Source organism: Lutra lutra, chromosome 18, assembly GCF_902655055.1.
Source record: "Lutra lutra chromosome 18, mLutLut1.2, whole genome shotgun sequence".
NCBI lineage: Eukaryota > Metazoa > Chordata > Mammalia > Carnivora > Mustelidae > Lutra > Lutra lutra.
In genome coordinates, this window is record NC_062295.1 from 12,668,990 (window position 1) to 12,685,525 (window position 16,536).

Sequence of the window (16,536 nt, forward strand, 5' to 3'; positions counted from 1 at the left end):
TCAGAGGAGGTTGGGTTCTATAGAGTTTGTTTTCTTAATTTGCTCTTTATCTGTTTACAAAAAATCATATACATCCATGCAGGAGATTTTTTAGGGGGAAGGGGGATCCAGAAAGGATCCCATCAATTAGAAGTAGCCCCTATTCACGTGCTGATGGGTATCCTTTCGTCTTTTTTCATTGTGTGTTTGTGTGTCTGTAAATAAAAATGTACAGGTGTATTGTAATAATGCAAGGCTGGGACTCTTTTGTACATTGTTCTGTATAGTCTGTACTTTGCAATGAAGAATATATCAGAAGTCTTTTCCCTGTCCTTAAACCTTTGTAACGTGGTTTCTCATGGTTGCACAATAGTCTCTAATACAGGAAATGCTATAATTTATTTAGCTAAGCCCTTAATGGCGGACATCATTTATATTGCTTATGGAATGTTTATTATCAGTTGTATTTGGACAGAGCAAGCTATTGCAGTTGTCATGGTGACAGCAAACTTTGCAAAGAATTCTGTTCTTTCCTGGTGGGCCTGGCATGTGGTTTATCAGTAGCGAACCTACCTAAGACATTTTCTGTCCCGGCTTCTTACCACCTGCCCCAGGGATAATAAACTATGGCCCTTTTTGGGCAGGAAATGGCTGTAAAATAATGAAATAGATTCCGATGGACCCTTGGAGTCGCTCCCCATTTCTCAAGATGCCCTTTACACTCGCCACCGTAGGCAGCACAGCTCTTTGGAAATAGCTCTGTGGAAATAGCATGGGCTTTGGGGCAGACTCCCCCTGGGCTCACCGCCCATAGTGAGATGGGAGCAGTAAACCTGACCTTGTCCGTGGCTGAGAGCAGAGCAGGTGTCTGCCTCATGTAGTGCTCGTGGCGTCTAGCACACCACTGGGGCTCCGCACGCAGGGCTGGGACCGCCACTGGTATCGTTCCAGAGACGTTGTGTTCTTAGAACTTGGCCAGCTAATGAGCCACTTAAGTTCCGTCCCTTAAAAGTCAACCTCATTTTGGATTGAAAGCAGTCTTTCTCAGTTGGATCGTGTATCTCCCTCATCAGAAGTGGCTCGTAATAACTTTCTGTGTTTCATAAAGTCAGATCCTCAAAGGACCGCAGTTACGTCGCTGTTGAATATGCTAATACAGTAATGCCCCAGGCTTTGAAAGCTTTACTGGAAGATGCCATCTCCAAGATGCTGGGGACACACGGCTGTCACTGATAGGATAGCCCACTGAGCTTCCTGCTCTGAAGTTAGCGACCTTGGTTTGGATGCGTAAACCGGGGGGTTTCTTTAAACACAGAAAGTCTTTCATAAAAGTGAATTCTTTTGCTTGTGCACAGAACTACGTTGTGCTGTTGGACTCCACGCTCCCCAGATCCCAGTATGACTACGTCTTGCCTCAGGTTTCTTTCACGGCTGTGGGCTACCATAAACACATCACCCTGATTTTTAATCCCACGGTAAGGAAAAGGGGGAGTTCGGAAACAGCCGATCGGGGTGGCGAGAGGAGGAAAACTACATGACCTGTGCCGGGTTATTAGTGAGGGAGGGCAGCTGTTTGAGGGCTGTTTGAGCTGCAGGTCCCTTTTGCGTTCTGGATTTCTCTAGATGCTTTTCTACTTTTTTGAGTTCTGGTGTCTTCAGTTCCCTTTGAGAGGGAAGCTGTCAGTGAGGGGAGGGGATGTGTTTAGGTCAGTGGCTCAGGTGTGACTTTCTGGGAGAACAGTCACTGCTCTGTTGTGGTTGGGGTGTTATGGTCCTTCCGCAGGAGGCACGGGACCCCTGACCTGCCCAGATTTCTAGAACCAGGTGCCAGTTTACAGGAAATAGAGAGGACACAAGCCTATAAAGGATGCTGCAGGGATGTAGTGAACCTCTAAGTGTAGGTTGTGGGAAACTGGGGGACATTAACACCTGGAACCTGATTTCTTTGACAAATTGCAAGAGAAAGAAAAAGCAACACAAATAGGTGGGGTACCTGTAGATTAAAAGAAACTTGCTTGTTTTCAAAATTGTTATTATTTTTAAAATTATTTTTCAAAGATTTTATTTATTTGAGAGAGTATGAACAGGGAGGGGGCAGAGACAGAGGGAGAAGCAGATTTTCCACTGAGCAGGGAGCCCGATGCGGGGCTCGATCCCAGGACCATGAGCTCCTGATCTGAGCCAAAGTCAGACGCTTAACCCACTGAGGCACGCAGCTCTTTTTATCAGGACCTAGCTCGTTTTATCAGCCGTTTGCATTATGTAGACCTCATTGGATCGTGTGTCAAACACACTAAAAAACCACAGGACAAACAAACCACACACTCACAAGACGATTATTTAGATCAGCGCTTCCCAAAGCTGGCGTGCAGTAGAATCACCTGAGGATTAAACACAGAGCAGTCCCAGAAATGGGCTCCGGAGCCCAACCTCAGACCTGCTGATCCTGGACTTGGGAGGCAGTGAGAGTAGAGCCCACGGAGCTACAATAAAACAGAAGTCTGGCCTCCAAGCTACTGCACTGGTCACTGTCAGTGGTCTTTTCAGCGTGAAGAGTCAGAATTCTATTTTTTTAAAAGGTAACTGTGTGCAGAGGACCATATTTAGCTACTCCTTGTTCCTTTTTAACAGCTGCGTTACAAAGCACTTCTCCGTGTGGCTGTTCCACAGTACGTTCAGTTAGCCCCTGCTGGATGGACGTTCGCGTTGCTGCTGGTTTTCTGCTGTTCCAAATAACCCATTAGTGATTGCCTTTGTGCATGCATGTGCCTGAGTGCTTGCCAGGCTGTCTGTGGAACAGACCCGGAGAAGTAGAGGGGCAGGATCACAGGGTCAGCGCATCTGGAATCTTGCTGGACGGGGCTGCTTTCCCTCCGTGGGGCTGTCCCGTTTGCATTCCCACTAGCAGTGTATGATGGCAGCCCTTCCCCCAGCAGAGCGTGTGGTCAGATTGAAGAATGTTCGTAGTCTGGTGGATGAGAAATGGCATCTCCACACCGCTGTCTTCTGCATTTCTCATCCTTCCACGTGGTTAAGAACCGCTTCTGTGTTCCCTTTCTGGAAACGGTTGACTTTTTTCTAGATTGTTGGTCTTTTTCATCTGTTTTGGAAGCCCTTTGTCTATAAGGGAGTCTCACCCCTTGTGATACATGTTGTACCTATTTTTTTCCCAATTTGTTTTTTTATTTTGATTATGCAAACATTTATATTTTAGGTTAAATATGTCAGTCTTTTTTTCATTGCTTCTGAATTTTGAGTCATAGTTCGGAAAGTCTCCCCCACTCCGTTTTTAGAGGCATTTCTTTTTCCTCCGGTACGTGTATGGTATCCTTTTGTACATTTCCATCTCTGTCCATTTGGAGTTTTTCCTGGTGTAGGGTGTGAAGAATAGTTCCAAAGTGATCTTTCCCACATGCAATCACGTTACCGTTTTGTGTACCGCTTTTCGACACCGTCCTAGGTGGGAGGTAGGTAAGAATTATTTTCCATCATTTATCGGTGGGACCCGAGGAGAGACTGGGCCGTCCGGGTCACCTGCTCGTGCGCAGCAGAGCTAGTATTTGAATACAGTTCTTCTGCTGCCTTCTGGGCATCTCTGACAAGGGACTTGTGCTCAGTGACTTGGCAAGTAGGATTTTACCTGAAGAAGAGAGTTTTCTGATGACTCCAGGAGGAAGCATTTTCCTTGCTGTCCATGGTGGACACCTGGTTAGAAGGTGCCAAAGAGATGAGTATGTAGGGACTATTGGTCCCTGCGGAGGCAGATCGCCAGGCCCGGGAGAGCAGATGGTCCCCGTGAAGGGCATGGATGGTGGCTGTCTGTGACATTCCCTAGGCGCCCCCCAGGAGATTCATCTGGATCCAGGGGAACACGGGCAGGGGGACACGGGCAGCCTCCTGTCCCGTAGCTGCTGCCAGGAATGTGTCTGTCACCTGGTTGCATGTGAGACCAGGGCACCAAGTGACAGGTGCAGGGTGTGCCTACTCCTGCTGGGCCCGTGCAGGGGATTCACTGCTGATCCCCACAGCACACCTTGTGCCATTGCTCACATTTGACTGTAGCTCAGAGAGAATAAGTAACGTCCCTGCGGTTCGTCAGCAGAGCCAGGACTCAGAATGAGGTGGTTTGTCTCACATCCCGCGGTGTCTGGAACACTGCAGCCTCATGACGGGTGGCTCCGCGTCGTGCGTTTAAGAGGGCACACGTAAGCACTCGCTTTCCTCTTCTGTTGACGTGCAGACCGAGAGCCACATCACTGATGTTTTTATTCAGTATTTCATGCACTACTTGGCACTTTACATAGCTGGTCTCGTTGAACCTCATGTTCCCCTGCCGTGGGTGCCGTTCAGATCAGCGCCACTTAAGACTGAATGAACCACGGCTTCCCATGATTGCCCAAGGTCACGTGGCCAAACCTGAAAGCTTTCATCCCTCTGCAGCGTCCCCATTAAGTATTTACTTCCAGGGAGAATGTGCTGGGATCCAAGACATGTCGGATAATCCAGGAGTAGGCAGTGGGAGGTGGAAATCTGCTCCTGCCCTGATTCTTCCATTTTTAAGAGACCATCCCATTCTGCCTCAACCGTCTTGAGTAAAATGGCCCCATCATCATTCTCCAGCCCAGATGCTCTCAGATGTTTTGGTCTCAGGACACTATTGCTATCAACAACTATCAAAGTTGTTGAGAATCTAAGAGAGCTTTAGTTTATGTGTGTGTAATCTCTGTTTATTATATTCCATGAGCTGTCAGAGTGACGAAGTCATCATGTAGCTTCTGGAATAGTCCACTGTTCAGTTGTTTGAGAACAAGAGCAAAAAAGACGCATGATTTCTTAGCATAGTCATGAAAATAGTTTCATCTTGAAAATCCCCTGAAAGGGAGTTCCCGGACCACACTTTGAGGACCAGTGCTCTGTCCCCTTAATTTGTTCCGTGATTATCTGAAAATTTCCGTTTATTTGTTCCCTTTGTGCGTGTGGAGGGAGCTAGGGTGCAGGTTCCTTTGCCAGTACGGAGACTCAGCATCTCAGGGGGTTTAGGAAGATGGAAGTTTCTGTCTTCTGTCAGTATCCAGGACTGAGGAGTCCAGGGATGATGTGGAAGCCCCAAGGTATTAGGGACCCAGCATCCCCCTCTCTTGGGGCTGTGTCATCCCGTGGCACTTCCCCCTTCTCACAGATGACACATCTGACTGGCAGGAGGGGAGGACATACCACTGCTCTTCTAGGGAACAGCATGGATGTGTTACGGAACACTTTGTTTCATGTAGCCTTAGCTGAATTCCGTGGCTGTCCCAGCTGCAAAGGAGGCTGGGAAGTGTATGTAGTCTGATGGCCCAGGTGAAGGTTGGGGGTTCTGTTGGAAGAAGGGGCAGGTGGCCAGTGAGACACAGGCGGCAGCCTGCCACATCTCATGGGGGCTAATCTCTGGGACTGTCTCCTTTGTCACTGGGGACCTGAGCCTAGCACCCCTGGTTCCCAGTACTCCCTTGTAGGAAAGAGCCCCTGTGTGTGGCTGGGGCTCTGCATAAGGTGGCCCTTCTCAGCCACGGGGATGGCCTGCTCTCCACAGCTCTTGCTTTCCTCGGGTAGGGGAGGAAACATGCCTGGTTACCGGCCTCAGTCTGCCCCAGAGCAGCAGAGAGCAAGCCGGGAGTGTGGGGAGCAGAGGAGTCACCTGACAATGTATCCAGGTCATTGCCCTTGCTGCCTGTGGAGAGCAAGAGCTGGGTCACACAGGGTGCCTGGGTTCCCGGCCGGGTGGGCCGAGGCGGTGCGGTGTGGGGAGAGGGGTGGGCTGCAGGGAGTGGAAAGTGTGTAAAGCAGTGATAGTTCTCTTGGTGTCTGCAGAGGAAACTGCCTGAGCAAGACATCGCGCAGGGGTCCTATATCGCCCTGCCTCTGACGCTGCTTGTCCTGTTGGCCGGCTACAACCACGACAAGGTAGGAAACCCAGAGGCCTGGTGAGAAAGCACCATGTGTGGGGGAGCACCGTCCCGCACCACCGGCAGCTGTCCTGTGTTACGGAAATTACACGAAGGCCTCAAGTCCCGTCCCCCAGCTTCCTGTCTTTCTTTCTTTTGCTATCTTTCTTTCTAAATTTTAAATTTTTTTTTATTAATTTTATTTTTTATAAACATATATTTTTATCCCCAGGGGTACAGGTCTGTGAATCACCAGGTTTACACACTTCACAGCACTCACCATAGCATATACCCTCCCCAGTGTCCATAATCCCACCCCCCTCCCAACCCCCCTCCCCCCATCAACCCTCAGTTTGTTTTGTGAGATTAAGAGTCACTTATGGTTTGTCTCCCTCCCAATTCCATCTTGTTTCATTTACTCTTCTCCTACCCCCTTAACCCCCCATGTTGCATCTCCTCTCCCTCATATCAGGGAGATCATATGATAGTTGTCTTTCTCCGATTGACTTATTTCGCTAAGCATGATACCCTCTAGTTCCCTCCACGTCGTCGCAAATGGCAAGATTTCATTTCTTTTGATGGCTGCATAGTATTCCATTGTGTATATATACCACATCTTCTTTATCCATTCGTCTGTTGATGGACATCTAGGTTCTTTCCATAGTTTGGCTATTGTAGACATTGCTGCTATAAACATTCGGGTGCACGTGCCCCTCCGGATCACTACGTTTGTATCTTTAGGGTAAATACCCAGCAGTGCAATTGCTGGGTCATAGGGTAGTTCTATTTTCAACATTTTGAGGAACCTCCATGCTGGTTTCCAGAGTGGTTGCACCAGCTTGCATTCCCACCAACAGTGTAGGAGGGTTCCCCTTTCTCCGCATCCTCGCCAGCATCTGTCATTTCCTGACTTGTTCATTTTAGCCATTCTGACTGGTGTGAGGTGATATCTCATGGTGGTTTTGATTTGTATTTCCCTGATGTCGAGTGATGTGGAGCACTTTTTCATGTGTCTGTTGGCCATCTGGATGTCTTCTTTGCAGAAATGTCTGTTCATGTCCTCTGCCCATTTCTTGATTGGATTATTTGTTCTTTGGGTGTTGAGTTTGCTAAGTTCTTTATAGATTTTGGACACTAGCCCTTTATCTGATATGTCATTTGCAAATATCTTCTCCCATTCTGTCAGTTGTCTTTTGGTTTTGTTAACTGTTTCCTTTGCTGTGCAAAAGCTTTTGATCTTGATAAAATCCCAATAGTTCATTTTTGCCCTTGCTTCCCTTGCCTTTGGCGATGTTCCTAGGAAGATGTTGCTGCGGCTGAGGTCGAAGAGGTTGTTGCCTGTGTTCTCCTCGAGGATTTTGATGGATTCCTTTCTCACATTGAGATCCTTCATCCATTTTGAGTCTATTTTCGTGTGTGGTGTAAGGAAATGATCCAATTTCATTTTTCTGCATGTGGCTGTCCAATTTTCCCAACACCATTTGTTGAAGAGGCTGTCTTTGTTCCATTGGACATTCTTTCCTGCTTTGTCGAAGATGAGTTGACCATAGAGTTGAGGGTCTATTTCTGGGCTCTCTATTCTGTTCCATTGATCTATGTGTCTGTTTTTGTGCCAGTACCATGCTGTCTTGATGAGGACAGCTTTGTAATAGAGCTTGAAGTCCGGAATTGTGATGCCACCAACTTTGGCTTTCTTTTTCAATATTCCTTTGGCTATTCGAGGTCTTTTCTGGTTCCATATAAATTTTAGGATTATTTGTTCCATTTCTTTGAAAAAAATGGATGGTACTTTGATAGGAATTGCATTAAATGTGTAGATTGCTTTAGGTAGCATAGACATTTTCACAATATTTATTCTTCCAATCCAGGAGCATGGAACATTTTTCCATTTCTTTGTGTCTTCCTCAATTTCTTTCTTGAGTACTTTATAGTTTTCTGTGTATAGATTCTTAGTCTCTTTGGTTAGGTTTATTCCTAGGTATCTTATAGTTTTGGGTGCAATTGTAAATGGGATGGACTCCTTAATTTCTCTTTCTTCTGTCTTGTTGTTGGTGTAGAGAAATGCAACTGATTTCTGTGCATTGATTTTATATCCTGACACTTTACTGAATTCCTGTACAAGTTCTAGCAGTTTTGGAGTGGAGTCTTTTGGGTTTTCCACATAGAGTATCATATCATCTGCGAAGAGTGATAGTTTGACTTCTTCTTTGCCGATTTGGATGCCTTTAATTTCCTTTTGTTGTCTGATTGCTGAGGCTAGGACTTCTAGTACTATGTTGAATAGCAGTGGTGATAACGGACATCCCTGCCGTGTTCCTGACCTTAGCGGAAAAGCTTTCAGTTTTTCTCCATTGAGAATGATATTTGCGGTGGGTTTTTCATAGATGGCTTTGATAATATTGAGGTATGTGCCGTCTATCTCTACACTTTGAAGAGTTTTGATCAGGAAGGGATGCTGTACTTTGTCCAATGCTTTTTCAGCATCTATGGAGAGTATCATATGGTTCTTGTTCTTTCTTTTATTAATGTGTTGTATCACATTGATTGATTTGCAGATGTTGAACCAACCTTGCAGCCCTGGAATAAATCCCACTTGGTCGTGGTGAATAATCCTTTTAATGTACTGTTGAATCCTATTGGCTAGTATTTTGGCGAGAATTTTTGCATCTGTGTTCATCAAGGATATTGGTCTGTAGTTCTCTTTTTTGATGGGATCCTTGTCTGGTTTTGGGATCAAGGTGATGCTGGCCTCATAAAATGAGTTTGGAAGTTTTCCTTCTATTTCTATTTTTTGGAACAGTTTCAGGAGAATAGGAATTAGTTCTTCTTTAAATGTTTGGTAGAATTCCCCCGGGAAGCCATCTGGCCCTGGGCTTTTGTTTGTTTGGAGATTTTTGATGACTGTTTCAATCTCCTTACTGGTTATGGGTCTGTTCAGGCTTTCTATTTCTTCCTGGTTCAGTTGTGGTAGTTTATATGTCTCTAGGAATGCATCCATTTCTTCCAGATTGTCAAATTTGTTGGCATAGAGTTGCTCATAGTATGTTCTTATAATTGTCTGTATTTCTTTGGTGTTCGTTGTGATCTCTCCTCTTTCATTCATGATTTTATTTATTTGGGTCCTTTCTCTTTTCTTTTTGATAAGTCTGGCCAGGGGTTTATCAATCTTATTAATTCTTTCAAAGAACCAGCTCCTAGTTTTGTTGATTTGTTCTATTGTTTTTTTGGTTTCTATTTCATTGATTTCTGCTCTGATCTTTATGATTTCTCTTCTCCTGCTGGGTTTAGGGTTTCTTTCGTGTTCTTTCTCCAGCTCCTTTAGGTGTAGGGTTAGGTTGTGTACCTGAGACCTTTCTTGTTTCTTGAGAAAGGCTTGTACCACTATATATTTTCCTCTCAGGACTGCCTTTGTTGTGTCCCACAGATTCTGAACCGTTGTGTTTTCATTATCATTTGTTTCCATAAATTTTTTCAATTCTTCTTTAATTTCCTGGTTGACCCATTCATTCTTTAGAAGGATGCTGTTTAGTCTCCATGTATTTGGGTTCTTTCCAAATTTCCTCTTGTTATTGAGTTCTAGCTTTAGAGCATTGTGGTCTGAAAATATGCAGGGAATGATCCCAATCTTTTGATACTGGTTGAGACTTGATTTAGGACCAAGAATGTGATCTATTCTGGAGAATGTTCCATGTGCACTAGAGAAGAAGGTGTATTCTGTTGCTTTGGGATGAAATGTTCTGAATATATCTGTGATGTCCATCTGGTCCAGTGTGTCATTTAAGGCCTTTATTTCCTTGTTGATCTTTTGCTTGGATGATCTGTCCATTTCAGTGAGGGGAGTATTAAAATCCCCTACTATTATTGTATTATTGTCAATGTGTTTCTTTGATTTTGTTATTAATTGGTTTATATAGTTGGCTGCTCCCATGTTAGGGGCATAGATATTTAAAATTGTTAGATCTTCTTGTTGGACAGTTCCTTTGAGTATGATATAGTGTCCTTCCTCATCTCTTATTATAGTCTTTGGCTTAAAATCTAATTGATCTGATATAAGGATTGCCACTCCTGCTTTCTTCTGATGTCCATTAGCATGGTAAATTCTTTTCCACCCCCTCACTTTAAACCTGGAGGGGTCTTCAGGTTTAAGATGAGTTTCTTGTAGGCAACATATAGATGGGTTTTGTTTTTTTATCCATTCTGATACCCTGTGTCTTTTGATTGGGGCATTTAGCCCATTAACATTCAGGGTAAGTATTGAGAGATATGAATTTAGTGCCATTGTATTGCCTGTAAGGTGACTGTTATTGTATATTGTCTCTGTTTCTTTCTGATCTACTTCTTTTAGGGTCTCTCTTTGCTTAGAGGACCCCTTTCAATATTTCCTGTAGAGCTGGTTTGGTATTTGCAAATTCTTTCAGTTTTTGTTTGTCCTGGAAGCTTTTAATCTCTCCTCCTATTTTCAATGATAGCCTAGCTGGATATAGTATTCTTGGCTGCATGTTTTTCTCGTTTAGTACTCTGAATATATCATGCCAGCTCTTTCTGGCCTGCCAGGTCTCTGTGGATAAGTCTGCTGCCAATCTAATATTTTTACCATTGTACGTTACAGACTTCTTTTCCCTGGCTGCTTTCAGGATCTTCTCTTTGTCACTAAGACTTGTCAATTTTACTATTAGGTGACGGGGTGTGGACCTATTCTTATTGATCTTGAGGGGGGGTTCTCTGAACCTCCTGGATTTTGATGCTTGTTCCCTTTGCCATATTGGGGAAATTCTCTCCAATATACCTTCTGCTCCCCTCTCTGTTTCCTCTTCTTCTGGAATCCCAATTATTCTAATGTTGTTTCGTCTTATGGTGTCACTTATGTCTCGAGTTCTCCCCTCGTGATCCAGTAGCTGTTTGTCCCTCTTTTGCTCAGCTTCTTTATTCTCTGTCATTTGGTCTTCTAGATTGCTAATTCTTTCTTCTGCCTCATTTATCCTAGCCGTCAGAGCCTCCATTTTTGTTTGCACCTCATTAATAGCTTTTTTGATTTCAACTTGGTTAGATTTTAGTTCTTTTATTTCTCCAGAAAGAGCTTTTATATCTCCCGAGAGGGTTTCTCTAATATCTTCCATGCCTTTTTTGAGCCCGGCTAAAACCTTGAGAATCGTCATTCTGAACTCTGGATCTGACATATTACCAATGTCTGTATTGATTAGGTCCCTAGCCTCTGGTACTGCCTCTTGTTCTTTTTTTTGTGGTGAATTTTTCCACCTTGTCATTTTGTCCAGATAAGAGTATATGAAGGAGCAAGTAAAATACTGAAAGGGTGGCAACAACCCCAGGAAGATATGCTTTAGCCAAATCAGAAGAATTCCCAAATCGTGAGGGGGGAGAAAGGGGATAAAAAGAGGTTCAGAAAGAAAGAAAAAAAAATTAAAAAAAGAAAACCAATAAAGAAAAAGTATAAAAAGGAAAAAAATATATATATATTAGATAAACTAGTTAAAAAATGTTAAAAAAGGGTAAAAGTTTAAAAAATTTAGCAGCAGAAGAAAAAAACATTGAAAAAGGAAAGAAAAAAAAATTAATTTAACTGCAAGGCTAAAGAATCATGGGGAGAAAGCCATGAGTTCCGTGCTTTGCTTTCTCCTCCTCTGGAATTCCGCCGCTCTCCTTGGTATTGAGACTACACTCCTTGGTAGGTGAACTTGGTCCTGTCTGGGTTTCTTGCTGATCTTCTTGGGGAGGGGCCTGTTGTAGTGATTCTCAAGCGTCTTTGCCCCAGGCGGAGTTGCACCGCCCTTAGTAATCCCCTCCAGTTCGCTTTCGGGAGCTTTTGTTCCCTGAGCGCTTTCCATAGAGTTCCGGAGGGTGGGAATGAAGATGGCGGCCTCCCGGTCTCCGGCCGGGAGGAGCCGAGAGCCCGGGGCCCCACTCCTCAGTGTGCCCCCAGAGAACAGCGCCCAATGACTCCCGCCACCCTGGCCTCTGGCCACGCTCCGAGCTGACCGAGCCTGCGACCGGTTCAAGGTAACCCCGAGCTGAGAGTCACTCCTCGGCTCTGTCTCTGCAGCCGGCTTCCCCGTTCTAATACCTGTGAGCTCTGTGACACTCAGACACCCCCGATCCTTCTGTGACCCTGCGGGACCTGAGGCCACGCTGACCCCGCATGGGCTTCACCCCGGTTAAGCCTCTGGAGCGATGTCCCTCAGCGGAACAGACTTTTAAAAGTCCCGATTTTGTGCTCCGTTGCTCCGCCGCTTGCCGGGAGCCGGCCCCTCCCGCCCCGGTCTATCTTCCCGTCGCTTTGGATTCACTTCTCCGCCAGTCCTACCTTTCAGAAAGTGGTTGATTTTCTGTTTCTAGAGTTGCTGTTCTTCTTCTCTTCGATCTCCCGTTGGATTTGTATGTGTTTGTAATCTTTAGATAAGCTATCTAGCTGATCTCCCGCTACCTGAAGTAGTCTCAGCCTGCTACTTCTCCGCCATCTTGACTCCTCCCCCAAATTTTTATTATTTTTTAATGTTTCAAGTTTTTATTTAAATTCTAGTTAGTTAATATACAGTGTAATAGGAGTTGCAGGTGTAGAATTTAGTGATTCATCAGTTGCACACAACAGCCAGTGCTGATCACAAGTGCCTGCTTATCCCCACCACCCGTTTCCCCAGCTCCCACCCACCTCCCGTCTAGCAACCCTTAGCGTGTTCTCTGTAGTGAGCAGTCGGCTTCTTGGTTTCCCTCTCTTTTTTCCCCCATGTGCATATGTTTTGTTTTTTCAATTCCACATATGAGTGAAATCATATGGTATTGGTGTTTCTTTTACTTACTTCTGTTAGCCTTCTGTTCTCTAGATCCATCCACATTGTTGCAAATGGCAGGATTTCATTCTTTTTGATGGCTGAGTAGTATTCCTGTGCGTGTGTGTGTGTGTGTGTGTGCGCGCACACATGCAATTAACCATTCATCAGTTGATGGACACTTGGGGTGCTTTTGTAATTTGGCTATTATCGATAATGCTGCTATAGACATAGGGGTGCACATACCCCTTCGAATCAGTGTTTCTGTATCCTTTGGGTAAATACCTAGTAGTGCAATTGCTGGATTGTAGGGTAGTTTTTAACTTTCTTTTTTTTTTTTTTTTTTTAAGATTTTATTTATTCATTTGACAGACAGAGATCATAAGTAGGCAGAGAGGCAGGCAGAGAGAGAGAGAGGAGGAAGCAGGCTCCCTGCTAAGCAGAGAGCCAGATGTGGGGCTCGATCCCAGGACCCTGGGATCATGACCCAAGCCGAAGGCAGAGGCTTTAACCCACTGAGCCACCCAGGTGCCCCAGTTTTTAACTTTCTGAGGAGCCTCTAAACTCATCTCCAGGGTGGCTGCACCAGTTCGCATTCCCACCAACGCTGCACGAGGGCTCCCCTTTCTCCGCATCCTTGCCAGCATCTGTCGTTCCCTAGGTTAAATTTAGCCGTTCAACTGGTGTGAGGGGATACCTCACTCTAGCTTCGGTTTGTCTGTCCCTGATGATGAACGGTGTTGAGCATCTTTCTATGTGCCTCTTAGCCATCTGGATGTCTTCTTTGGAGAAATGTCTATTCATGTCTTCTTCCCATTTCTTAACTGAAGTATTTGTTTTTTGGGTGTTGAGTTAGGTAAGTTCTTCATAGATTTTTAGATACTAATCCTTTAGCGGATATGTCATTTGCAAATATCTTCTCCCCTCCTGTAGGCTGCCTTTTAGTTTTGTTGACTGTTTCCTTTGCTGTGCAGAAGCTCTTTATCCTGAGGAAGTCCCAGTCGTTCATTTTCGCTTGTTTCTCCCGTCTGTGGAGACATGTGCAGCAAGAACTTGCTGCAGCCGAAGTCAAAGAGGTTACTGCCTGTGTTCTCCTCTAGGATTCTGTCGGTTTCCTATCTCCCGTTTAGGTCTTTCATCCATTCTGAGCTTATTTTTGTGTGTGCTGTAGGGGAATGGTCCAGTTTCATTCTTCTGCATGTAGTTGTCCAATTTTCCTAACACCATTTGTTGAAGACGCTGTCTTTTTTCCATGGGGCATTTTTTCCTGCTTTGCCAAGGATTAGCTGACCATAGACTTGAGGGTCCCTTTCTGCTCTCTATTCTGTTCCATTGATCTGTGTGTCTGTTTTTGTGCCGTTCTGTCTTGATGATGACAGCTTTGTCATACGGCTTGAAATCTGGAATTGTGACGCCTCTAGCTTTTCTTTTCTTTTTCAGGATTGCTTTGGCTCTTCAGAGTCTTGTGGTTCCAAACAAATTTTAGGATTGTTTGTCCCAGCTCTGTGAGAAATGCTGGTGGTGTTTTGATAGGGTTTGCGTTAAATGTGGAGATTACTTTAGGTAGTATAGACATTTTAACAATATTTGTTCTTCCAATCCATGAGCATGGGATGTTTTTCCATTTCTTTGTGTCCTCTTCAGTTTCTTTCATAAGAGTTTTATAGTTTTCAGGATACAGATCTTTTTTCTCCTTGGTGTTAGGTTTATTCCTAGATATGTTAGGGTTTTTGTTACCATTGTAAATGGAATAGATACCTTGATTTCTCTTTCTGCTACTTCATTATTGGCATATAGAAGGGCCGTGGATTTCTGTGCATTGATTTTGTTTCCTTTGACTCTACTGAATTCATGTATCTGTTCTACCAATTTTGTCATGGAGTTGCTCAGGTTTTCTACATAGAATATCGTGTCATCTGTGACTAGTGTAACTTCGACTTCTCCTTTGCCAATTTATATGCCTTTTCTTCTTTTTTTGTTGTCCGATCACTCTGGCTAAGAGTTCCAGTACTATGTTGAATAAAAGTGGTGAGAGTGGACATCCCTGTCGTGTTCCTGCCCGTAGAGGAAAAGCTTTCAGTTTTTCCCTAGTGAGGACGATATCAGCTGTGGGTCTTTTATATGTGGCTTTTATGATGTTGAGGTATGGTCCCTTCAGATCTACTTTGTTGAAGGTTTTTATCAAGAAAGGGTGCTGTACTTTGTCAAATCCCAGGCCTCCTTTCAAGGCCATTAACCTCTGGTGACATCTTCCTTAATGCTCGGTGGCCCTGTCTCTGCTGACCCTCCCCAATAAATAAAGGTCTCGGCTTTGTCTGGAACCTGGGTGGTGGCCGGACAGAGGGAGGTGCCCTGACGTGTGAGGTTCCAGTGTCCTCCTGGGCAGAAGTGTTCTCCCGGCATCCCCCTCTCTCACTCTCTCTGTCTCTCTTTCTAGCTCATTCCCTTGCTGTTGCAGCTGACAAGTCGACTGCAGGGCGTCCGAGCTCTTGGCCAGACAGCCTCTGACAATAGTGGCCCAGAAGATGCAAAGAGACAAGCCAAGAAACAGAAGACAAGGCGGACGTGAGGAGGAAGAGGGGCAGGTCATCTCAGTTGGCACGGGCCACTGCCAAGGGGCCGCCACCTGCCCTTGGCCTCAAGCGTGCATTCGACCAAGCTCAGCTCGAGCCATCTGCCCCACGAGGCCGTGGCCCTCACTGCCCGAGCTCTGTCCTCCCCACCCCCCGCTGTCCAGCCCCTCGGTGCAATGCGATGAATGGATCCTCCTGTCACTCTGCTGAGCACAATTTATTTTCTCAGTTGAAGATAATTTATTATTATTATTTTTTGTCAAGAAGTATTTAAGCTGTGCTAGTGGTGTGAGAATGTATCCCTTAATCTTCAGCATTCAGTTTGCAGGAATTCCAGTGAACTACAGGTTTTGGTCCACTCATGAAGGACCTGTCGGATTCGCCTTGTCTTTTGACTTCCCTCTGCGTCTGTGATCCCTGCTGGAAACCGCACAACCTGTAGCTACTACTAGGAGGGTTTGTGAGGAGGTAAAAATCAATAAAGTCCCCATTCATGTGTGTTGTAGTGCATCTTGGGTGTATCTCTTCGGTGACGCTGGCATAAAGCAGGGGTCGTAAACCCGTTGCCTTGAGAGGCAGGAAAGTGCTTGGCAAGGGGGAGTGACCCATGGCAGCCGTCTCTGGTTTCAGTGGTAGGAGAAAAGGGGGAGGGAAGGATTTGTGGCAACATGAGGCATGTGCCCACCTTTTCTAAAGGCGCTGGAGCATCGGGGCTCAGCTCACCGGTGCTCTGTTGGAAGGTACGTTCATGTATCTACTGTTCATGTTTTGGGTGAAACTAAAAATTTTAGTGACCAATTCAGTTTATTAAAACACCACACAAACCGAACAAAATGCATCTGTGGGACGGGTGAGGCTTGAAGCCTATGTCTTTGCGTAAGGGATCCACAGGAAGTCCCAGCGTTTACTGAGCATCGTGGCTGACCGGCACTGGGGATACGAAGGTGGCAGGAGTCGGCGACACTCAGGCCCAGACCACGTCTGCTTCATTTCTCATTGTATCCCCAGTGCGTGGTGTGGACTGAGCGTCTGTAAGGAGTGGACCAGCGCACGCAGGCACACACGGATCGGTGGGCACACGGCGCCTGCCTTCGCAGAGCGCACCCATCACCGAGTGGAAGACCTGCCGTTCTGGGCACAAGGGTCATGTGGTGACCTGATGGCCTCCTGGCAGAGGAAGCTCAAGTGGCCGTGGGGGTCTAGGCCCCAGAGCAGAGGTCTGAGTCCCCCTGAGGGCTTATGGGGCCTTCCTGGACGTGCCGTTTAACTCTGGAAGGA

At 45.5% G+C, this 16,536-nt stretch overlaps 1 protein-coding gene across 1 annotated transcript in view; it reads left to right on the forward strand.

Moving 5' to 3' along the window:
• The window catches only part of LOC125090673 (nodal modulator 1), a 62,328-nt gene extending 46,560 nt beyond the window's left edge, over positions 1-15,768 (forward strand). Inside the window, exons 29-31 of the mRNA XM_047713563.1 lie at positions 1,335-1,454; positions 5,830-5,922; positions 15,123-15,768. Of these exons, the coding sequence (XP_047569519.1) occupies positions 1,335-1,454; positions 5,830-5,922; positions 15,123-15,254 (345 nt within the window). The 3' untranslated portion in view covers positions 15,255-15,768. The remainder of the gene's footprint in view (positions 1-1,334; positions 1,455-5,829; positions 5,923-15,122) is intronic.
• Positions 15,769-16,536: the final 768 nt, after the last annotated feature.